At 41.3% G+C, this 10,702-nt stretch overlaps 1 protein-coding gene across 1 annotated transcript; it reads left to right on the top strand.

Moving 5' to 3' along the window:
• The first annotated feature begins 90 nt into the window (after positions 1–90).
• LOC110494033 (caspase recruitment domain-containing protein 19) lies at positions 91–9,606 on the top strand. The gene is made up of 6 exons (XM_021568712.2): positions 91–172; positions 5,914–6,053; positions 8,024–8,180; positions 8,329–8,394; positions 8,506–8,571; positions 8,997–9,606. Exons 1-6 carry the CDS (start codon positions 115–117, stop codon positions 9,104–9,106), a joined length of 597 nt encoding a protein of 198 aa, XP_021424387.1. The 5' UTR covers positions 91–114; the 3' UTR covers positions 9,107–9,606.
• The last annotated feature ends 1,096 nt before the right edge of the window (positions 9,607–10,702 follow it).

Here is a 10,702-nt window from a genome sequence, read left to right as displayed (position 1 = left end):
TGTAGGCTACTTCATAGTTACTATTCAATGTACTGCTGTCGGTCTAAAATAAGATGCAATGTATCAGGCATTTCCGGGAAAGTTATAGCCACTCCCTGCAGTGTTGTCGTGATAATGGTCTCGAAGAGGGAGGGGCCACTCAAAGGAAAGAAGGGACTCCACACAATGGGAGGTTTGTAGGCGACTTCTTAAACTATAGTACTGCTGTGTTTCTTGTTTGTTTTGCCATGGGTATGTGTGTTTTGTAATTTACACACACACATATTGTCGCTGCGCTTGAACAATTAAGAACCCCGTCTGTCTTTTCGATAGTTTATGGTGGCTATGGCACTTTCAACTTCTGTTTTCTGTCGGGCTAACAGAGCTTGATAGCCTAACCTTTTGCAAAGTGTAGTGCTCCCGACAGCTACGTCTATTTCAAGCAGCATAGTTTCCGATGTTAGGCTACACCGCGTGCCCGCCTTTGACCTACTTGTAACACGACATCACCAGTTGCTGTATTCTACTACCCGTTGCCACATTGTAACACATCCCATATACTGTAAGCCAATGCCACTGACAGCGCGAGAAGTTTTGGACAGATACTTTACTAGCAATTACGCAGGCAGACCGAGCTGAATTCAACAAATTGTCTGAAGAGACAATTGTATAGCTACTGACACATTTGATCTTTTTCGGCAGTCTATGTTTCCGTTAACTTGTCCAGTGATTTGATTTGTTAGAAAGTTCGTATAGAAAATAGATGCGACAATTGCCTGCTAGAGTGCGTTGCCATCTAACTATCTCGTGTCGATAAAACATCTGGACGTCATGACGTCACACCTGCCGTTTATAATATTTCGCTGAAAACTGGTGTCGAATAAAAATGTAGTGGTTGAAGTGTTTACTTTGCCCATTTAGGGAAATTGCGAATTAATAAATTGGCGATAGCCTATATGCCCTCCCATCTATCTTTTTCATGTCTCGGAGACAGCGAAAACCACCATGGATAGAATGCAATAATTTACAAATATTTTCCATTTACTTATAATTCTCATGTGCCAACGTATAACCGCGGTTCATTCCATGGTGAAACGTGCACTCCTGTAGATCTGAAATAATTGGACACGGTGAAACCTGCCAGCCAAGCAGAAAAGCAAGGGGAAGCAATTCCGGCATTCTTGGAAGTCAGGACAATCCTTGTCCTGCAAAGAAACATACATTTTATGGTTGAAAAATACTATGTTGCAAGCAGCAGACTACTACAATAATCATTAATTCGAAAAACACCTTATCTCAATTTTTCGCAATAACGAAAGTTCGACAAAAGAAAAATCGGCCCCTGACAAACGATAAAAAATGTCGATCTTTAGGAAATGTCTCCTATCTGCCGTTTCCATGACGTGTTTCTTGCAACATTGATTTTGTCCAATAAACCTGGGTCAATGGAAACCTGCCTAGTGTAGCTGTACAGTTTATGCGAGATATGTGATAACTATGGTATTGTGTTTAGATTGAAGAATGTATACATTTTAGAATAAGGCTGTAACCTAACTAAATGTGGAAAAAGTCGAGGGGTCTGAATTCTTTCCGAATGCACTCTATCATATAGGATAGTTTCCAAAATCGAATAAAATGTTCTATTGGATTCTAATTAGATATTTGTATTGGAATCCAACATGATTTTTTTTGTTTGTTACCGCAACTACAGAAGAGCTCGCTCTCCCTGCCTTTTTCATTACTTCACGATCAGAGCCGCTTGCAATGATCAGCTAGGGGGAAATCAGATTTTCAACATTTTGATACCGTATAATTATTTAAAATATATGCAACGAATTTTCCACCAAAGGGTTTCTGTGCCAATGCACCACACAACCAATAAGCAAAATATACTGACATGGTTTGCGTTTTCAACACCACAATAAATAGACTGTCAGTCTCGACAAACAAATACGTCCCTCCCTACCTTGTAGGCATACCCAGTATCGAAGGCTTGGTTTGACAATCTCTGAATGTTATTCAACTTTTTGGTGTATTCTAACATGTCTCTTTCCATTAATCGTATTGCTTTTGCACGGTTTGGATTGGTTGATATTTGTCAGTAAAAAAAAACATATATATATATATATATATAATTTAAAATGTGACCGAGATTGCATTGATATGTACTGATGGTTGTGTCACAAAATGTTGCTTGGTTATAGAGCATGTGGCCACTGGTATTGGCACGTGCGCTGATGAGATTATTATGGACAAAAGTGCGAGATTATTTTTATTTGTCAAATGGCAGCCAAGCATCGATAATCATGTCACCAGAATAAGACTCTTGATATTGAAAGGAGCATCAAACTCATCACGGTGGACTTTCACTATCCTGTGGAGTACATCACCATTTATTTCGTTTCCTAATAAACTGCATGCTTTCCCATAATGTGGTGCCATTTTTTATTAGACAATTTACTCGCATACAAAGGTTGGAAACCTGTTGAATGTCAAGCCATTTTGAGGCTGCTGGAATTCTATTTGGACGGACGTGGGAACGCCTACAGGAGACTTTTGAAGTAGCCTAATAATGTTACAACATTTTGACTGGTTGTGTTTATGCCACATATAAAAGATAATACATTTTTAAAGAAAAAAAGTTAAATTATAACTATTTTGGCTATATTGAAGGTTCTAGGTGCGGGATGAATATACGTCTAGGGTGGAATTAATTATATAGTAACACCTGCAAAAGAGTGAATGTAAAAGAGCCCAAAAAAACAACCATCCCCAAAGCCAAGTAAAATTGGATCTGTTCCGAAATCCATTGTAATTCAATCACTTTTTGATAGCATCCCCTTTGTTTTAAACACAACTTTCCATACATGTGTTTGCCCATTGAAGAAGTGGTCAGAAAGTGACTTTTTGGACATCAATGCCAAAAGATAAATGTGCTCAAAGTTCACACATTTTGCATATGCCTATCCCACCATACATGAGACAACCATGTCTTCATCACTGGAAAATATATACGTTTGAGTTTGATATAATATCAAATGTTACAAACAATGCTGTCAAACGATTTTTTATATAAAAATGGTCTTAAATCTTGAACGTCAATTACCTAAAAACGTGTAAACTCCGATTTAAATATGCGCACATGTTGTAGCTTAGACACTATTTCACATCATCTGCGGTTTATGTGTTGTGCCCGCCATCGGTTGAGAGACAACGTGCTCTTGAATACAGCGTGGGTGTCATTTCAATCATAGAAATTGATTCTGACCCTATCCCTTCAGACTAGAGGTAGACCGATTAGGGCCGATTTCAAGTTTTCATAACAATTGGAAATCGGTATTTTTGGGCACCGATTTGCTTATTTTTATTTTTTAATTATGATTTATTTTTTATACCTTTTATTTAACTAGGCAAGTCAGTTAAGAACACATTCTTATTTTCAATGACGACCTAGGAACGGTTTGTTCAGGGGCAGAATGACAGATTTTCACATTGTCAGCTAGGGTGATCCAATCTTGCAACATTACAGTTAACTAGTCCAACACAATAACGACCTGCCTCTCTCGTTCCACTCCACACAGTGCAGGTGCATTTATACGGAGACTTGATTACACACAGGTGGATTGTATTTATCATCATTAGTCATTTAGGTCAACATTGGATCATTCAGAGATCCTCACTGAACTTCTGGAGAGAGTTTGCTGCACTGAAAGTAAAGGGGCTGAATAATTTTGCACGGCCAATTTTTCAGTTTTTGATTTGTTAAAAAAGTTTGAAATATCCAATAAATGTCGTTCCACTTCATGATTGTGTCCCACTTGTTGTTGATTCTTCACAAAAAAATACAGTTTTATATCTTTATGTTTGAAGCCTGAAATGTGGCAAAAGGTCGCAAAGTTCAAGGGGGCCGAATACTTTCGCAAGGCACTGTATCTCTTGAATGATTTGGCATTCATTTCCAAAAAGTCACTTTCCGAGTATTTCTACAATGGGCAAATACAATACATGGCCAAAAGTATGTAGACACATTCTCGTCGAACATCTCATTCCAAAATCATGGGCAATAATATGGAGTTGGTCCCCCTTTGATGCTATAACAGCATCCACTCTACCAGGAAGGCTTTCCACTAAATGTTGGAACATTGGTGCGGGGAGTTGCTTCTATTCAGCCACGCGCATTAGTGAGGTCAGACACATATGTTGGGCCTGGCTTGCAGTTGGCATTCCAATTCATCCCAAAGGTGTCCGACGGGGTTGAGGTCAGGGCTCTGTGCAAGCCAGTCAAGTTGTTCCACACCGATCTCAACAAGCCATTTCTGTAGTGACCTCACTTTGTGCACAGGGGGCATTGTCATGTTGAAACAGGAAAGGGCCTTCCTGAAACTGTTGCCTCAAAGTTGGAGGCACAGAATTGTCTAGAATGTATGCTGTACCATTAAGATTTCCCTTCACTGGAACTAAGGGGCCTAGAATGAACCATGAAAACAGCCCCAGACCATTATTCCTCCTCCACCAAACTTTATAGTTGGCACCATATATTCATGCAGGTAGCATTCTTCTGGCATCCACCAAACCCCAATTCGTCCATCAAACTGCTTCCACTGCTCCAGAGTGCAATGGCTGCAAGCTTTATACCACTTCAGCCAATGCTTGGCATTGCGCATGGTGATCTTAGGCTTGTGTGTGGCTGCTTTGCCATGGAAACCCATTTCATGAAGCTCACGACCAACAGTTACTGTGCTGACGTTGCTTCCAGGGGCAGTTTGGAACTCAGTAGTGAGTGTTGCAACCGAAGACAGACGATTTTTACGTGCTACATGCTTCAGTACTTGGCTGGCCCATTCTGTGAGCTTGTGTGGCCTACCACTTCGCGGCTGAACCGTTGTTGCTCCTAGACGTTTCCACATTACAATAACAGCACTTACAGTTAACTGGGGCAGCTCTAGCAGGTCAGAAGTTTGACAAACTGACTTGTTGGAAAGGTGGCATCCTATGACGGTGCCACATTTAAAGTCACTGAGCTCTTCGGAACGGGCCATTCTACTGCCAATGTTTGTCTATGGAGATGGCATGGCTGTCTGCTCGATTTTATACACCTGTCAGCAAGTGTTCAAATCAAAAGGGGTGCTGTGAAAAAGTGATTGAATTCAAATGGATTTACCCTACAGCTTAGCTCATGCAAAATGCTGCCATATATATGTCAAGTTGCCGGTGGTTCTACAGAAACAAGAGAAAATTCGGAAAGATGTTAATATAATCCATGTTTTGTATCAAGTGAGAAATGTCTCTTGCATGTATGTAGATCTTTGTTTTCGTCACAAAGTGTTATGCGCTGTCGTGTACTTCTACCAGTGGCCACGGCTGTGTCGCATAGAACCGACCAGTTCCTGCAAAGACTCTGGGAAATGCTAGATGTGCGGCAGTTAAGATGGAAAGGAACCTCCTCAGGATGTACAAAACATGGATTTAATGAATGTCTTTCTGACTTTTCTGTGGTTTTTGTAGAAACCACCTGCAACATAGTTATCACATATCTCGCGTAACTGTAACTACGCTGGCACCTGATCGTCTTCGGTAGCCTATACTTGCCTCTTCAGACAATTTGTTGAATTCATTTCTAGCAATCTGTAGGTGGTGCCAGTGAGGCATCATGCGTATGTATTTCACCCTAGAGTTACTACATGCACTTGGCTATTTTAGGACGAGCAATGTTGAGGTCGACCTCCTGGCATAGCTTTCCTATTCTTTAAAAACTTTCAAATTCATGCATATTTTTAGCCTCTTTTGAGATTTCGCTTCCCTCGTTTGTTTGTTGACATATCCTCATTATCAGCAAGTGAATCCTTCCTTATCCTGGACCTAATATGAACTGTGTTCGGTGCTAATCATTTGCCATTTTAATCATGTTATGATTCGTTCCCACGTGACTGTCAGACAGTTTCCATGACCAGCTATTGGAGGACAGTCGGTTTCTCAGGACAGACCGTCGACTGGACACAGAACTAGTGGATAAGCTCATCCTGCAGCTCAACAGGATCTACCCACAGATCCTCACAGACAAGGAGGCCACCAAAGTGAGTAACTTCCTCTGGACAAATTTGTTTGACCCAAGGTCATTTGTAACTTCCACACGCAGAGCTCTTTGCTCTAAGAGATGTGTCCTACTGAAATGTAGCGAATGACTGCTTGTTCAGGCAGCTGTGGTTTCAAGCAGCACTTTGTTACATCTACAGGATTTTAACTCAATCTAAGCATCCGTTCCATTTCCAGACTCTGTTGAACAGACCACTTGATCATAAATTTAGTTCCAGAACGTGCAGTTAGTCAAATGGTAGCACCTCGTGGCCAACTGTAACAAAAAATGTCAAATTGAGTAACAGGCTAGCGTGCACAGGACATTCGTTTCTGGATTCCAAAGGTAATCACTTACATTCAGAGAGAGAGGTATTCTACACACATACAGTGGGGCAAAAAAGTATTTAGTCAGACACCAATTGTGCAAGTTCTCCCACTTAAAAAGATGAGGCCTGTAATTTTTATCATAGGTACTCTTCAACTATGACAGACAAAATGAGAAAAAAAAATCCAGAAAATCACATTGTAGGATTTTTAATGAATTTATTTGCAAATTATGGTGGAAAATAAGTATTCCCTTTGTTGGCAATGACAGAGGTCAAACGTTTTCTCTAAGTCTTCACAAGGTTCACACACTGTTGCTGGTATTTTGGCCCATTCCTCCATGCAGATCTTCTCTAGAGCAGTGATGTTTTGGGGCTGTTGCTGGGTAACACAGACTTTCAACTCCCTCCAAAGATTTTCTATGGGGTTGAGATCTGGAGACTGGCTAGGCCACTCCCGGACCTTGAAATGGTTCTTACGAAGCCACTCCTTCGTTGCCCGGGCGGTGTGTTTGGGATCATTGTCATGCTGAAAGACCCAGCCACGTTTCATCTTCAATGCCCTTGCTGATGGAAGGAGGTTTTCACTCAAAATCTCACGATGGCCCCATTCATTCTTTCCTTTACACGGATCAGTCGTCCTGGTCCCTTTGCAGAAAAACAGCCCCAAAGCATGATGTTTCCACCACCATGCTTCACAGTAGGTATGGGGTTCTTTGGATGCAACTCAGCATTCTTTGTCCTCCAAACACGACGAGTTGAGGTTTTACCAAAAAGTTATATTTTGGTTTCATCTGACCATATGACATTCTCCCAATCCTTTTTTGGATCATCCAAATGCTCTCTAGCAAACTTCAGATGGGCCTGGACATGTACTAGCTTAAGCAGGGGGACACGTCTGGCACTGCAGGATTTGAGTCCCTGGCGGCGTAGTGTGTTATTGATGGTAGGCTTTGTTACTTTGGTCCCAGCTCTCTGCAGGTCATTCACTAGGTCCCCCCGTGTGGTTCTGGGATTTTTGCTCACCGTTCTTGTGATCATTTTGACCCCACGGGGTGAGATCTTGCGTCGAGCCCCAGATCGAGGGAGATTATCAGTGGTGTTGTATGTCTTCCATTTCCTAATAATTGCTCCCACAGTTGATTTCTTCAAACCAAGCTACTTACCTATTGCAGATTCAGTCTTCCCAGCCTGGTGCAGGTCTACAACTTTGTTTCTGGTGTCCTTTGACAGCTCTTTGGTCTTGGCCATAGTGGAGTTTGGAGTGTGACTGTTTGAGGTTGTGGACAGGTGTCTTTTATACTGATAACAAGTTCAAACAAGTGCCATTAATACAGGTAACGAGTGGAGGACAGAGGAGCCTCTTGAATAAGAAGTTACAGGTCTGTGAGAGCCAGAAATCTTGCTTGTTTGTAGGTGACCAAATACTTATTTTCCACCATAATTTGCAAATTCATAAAAAATCCTACAATGTGATTTTCTGGATTTTTTTTCTCATTTTGTCTGTCATAGTTGAAGTGTACCTATGATGAAAATTACAGGCCTCTCTCATCTTTTTAAGTGGGAGAACTTGCACAATTGGTGGCTGACTAAATACTTTTTTGCCCCACTGTATCTGGAATTCTGAATATGATATGACGATCCAGTTTAGGGACCTTGATGTGCCCACCTGCGTCCGACTGGCCGAGCTCCTGGCTCACCTGCAGGGGAAAGGTGAAGAGGCCTGCCGGGAGTTCTACCGGGCGCTTCACCTGCATATGGAAGAGGTGTACTTCAGCCTACCAACACGCCTCCGCCTCAGAGGTTAGTCCCTCCGCCCCGACAGTCAGTCATTGGAGAGCTAAGATTTGCTCTCCTTATTATTCACATGAAAATGTTTTAGTCTTTTTCTGTACACTACTGATGGTATATTTGCATCTAAAAACCTGCATAAATGTAATCCCTTTCCTAGATTCTGTAGACCCGTTCACGATTACAGCCTCACCCACCCAGCCGAGATATGTGCTGAACGACCGAGGTAAGCATACACACAGAAAGCTGAAACTCTGTCACACATACAAACACACGTACTGTAGACACATGCTGTACATACCTTTATTTCTCACAGTCTCCTGTTCTCTCTCTCTAGGTCCTCTGTTCTTCCTGAGTTGTTTTGGTGTTGCGGTGGGGATGGCTCTACTGTATTACTATGGCGGTGAGTACAATAAGTCCCTTCCATTTTTTTCTTTCTTTCCCCAAAGAAAAAAAACAGAAGTCATTATGTCGTATGGCTTTTCTGTACTCCTAAACGGATTCTTTTGAAACCAAGCTAAGCTTAACATTGCATCTTCATGTTGTGCCACAAATCAAGCTCCACATCAAACTTGATTTTAAAGGGTATTTAAAAATCGCAACCCACTTTGAAGTGTAACAAACAAGAGGCGGTGAACGGGATGAATAAAAGACACACAAAAACCTCCATGGTGTCTGCCCCTCTTACTTGACGGGGCAGGCTATTCCGTAGCGTACAGACCAAATCATGTACACCTATTCTGTTTCCTTTAGGTTGAAGTTGTCAGTCTTATCATGCTTAGTTAGGGAATAAAACAAAGTGTAAACCGTCCATGTGTTGTCCTACAGAGGCCAAAGTAACAGGGGGAAGCGGGGCTCTTGGCATGGCTGCTCTTGGACTGGGCCGACGAGCCAGAGAGGTTCTCATATGGTACGCTGAAGACCCCATCAGGAAGTAGTCTGTGTGTCTCCACTACCACAGCAAAACAAGCACTCCAAAGGTGTTTCCGGACATCCATAACACACTACACAAATACCCTTTTCACATTACCATGCCAACCTGAACCAAACTGTGCTGGTTACAGCAACTGTGGTCGATGAGTAACTGGGCCAGTTGATTACAGCTTGGTTTGGCTCAGTTCAGTTTGTCTCAGTGGTGTGAAAAGCCAGGGGATTATAACTTTGTACATACTGTATATAGCAGTCTTTTGGCTTTAGGAATCTTGAGTGTTTTTTTGGACAATTTGTCATATAGCAACTGGTTTTCTTATAAACTTTCATTGTCTTCATAATGGTTAGATATTAGACATGTGTCTTCTCTGGTGAAAGGGACTATTATCACACTAATGCTCTGTTACTGAACAGCATCTTGTCAAGAGCCAGCCTCCTTCCGTTGTTCTTTTGGTGTGGTTTGGACACCGTGTACAGAAACCAATAAACCAGACTCACTTTAAATGAACCTTTCCTACTGAATGTGTTGTACTACTTGCAGTATGCTCAGGAGATTGACGTTAGGAAACATCAAACGGCAAATGAGGGTTTTTATCAAATAGGATGTTTATTTGTTTACTTAGCTTACTGAAGGAAACCAACCAAGCACTACGTTTTATTGCAATTTGAATTGTAATATCATCTCTGTTATCAGGGAGGATCTATAACTGGAAAACATGAATGATATATATATTTTTTTAGCAGACACCCTTACAGTAGTGAGTGTATACATTTCATACTGGTCCCCCGTGGGAATCAAACCCACAACCCTGGCCTTGCAAGTGCCATGCTCTACCAACTGAGCCACACGCTCTACCAACTGAGCTACAACATGTTGTTCGTCCGGTGTTTTGTCTTGGATTAAATGTCTACCACATGATGCCTTTCCATTTGATCAATCCAGGTCCACTATGCTTGTAGCTAGATTAATGTGTGACCCAACCATATCAGAGCAATTGTAACATGTTCACTAGAACTATCACATTATAGCGGTTAATTACACTCTTTTTGAGTGACAATAGTACTTAGTTGCTGTTTTTGACAGTGTTCATTTTGTTTTTATGCCCACTGAAAAGCCTATGCAAAGTACTACATTTCAGGTCTCAGCCGTGTTTCACCTCGGTCTGTTTCTCTTTCACTTTTCTCTAATATTATTAAGCGTTTTCAAAGTTCTCTCTAACACAGTGTGAAGCCATTGTTCGCTAACTTGCCTTAATCTGTGCTTTGTTTGGTATGGGAAATATTGTTCATGGGGGAAGTGGATTATAACGGTTATAATGTTTTATAGTAGGGAAAAGTATACTATTAGATACACATGTAGCCTACCTGATATATATTCAGTGTGTAGACATATGAGACTGTTGTCACAGCTCCATCTACTCTGTGAGGAGAAAATCCTGACTCCCATTTAAGTCAAATGGACATCAATGCACAGCTAAGTGGTTTTAGTGGAAGTTAGGCTTCTCCCCACATTCTCTTAACTGCCTCATTCTCACAAGTGCCATCATTATGATTTATATAATTCTATGACTTTTCACTATTTACTGTTTACTGTCAAGCCTTTC

This window comes from Oncorhynchus mykiss, chromosome 17, assembly GCF_013265735.2.
Source record: "Oncorhynchus mykiss isolate Arlee chromosome 17, USDA_OmykA_1.1, whole genome shotgun sequence".
In the NCBI taxonomy this organism is placed as follows: Eukaryota; Metazoa; Chordata; class Actinopteri; order Salmoniformes; family Salmonidae; genus Oncorhynchus; species Oncorhynchus mykiss.
The sequence above is the reverse complement of the archived record's forward strand: the minus strand, read 5'-3'. Positions and strand labels throughout refer to the sequence as shown.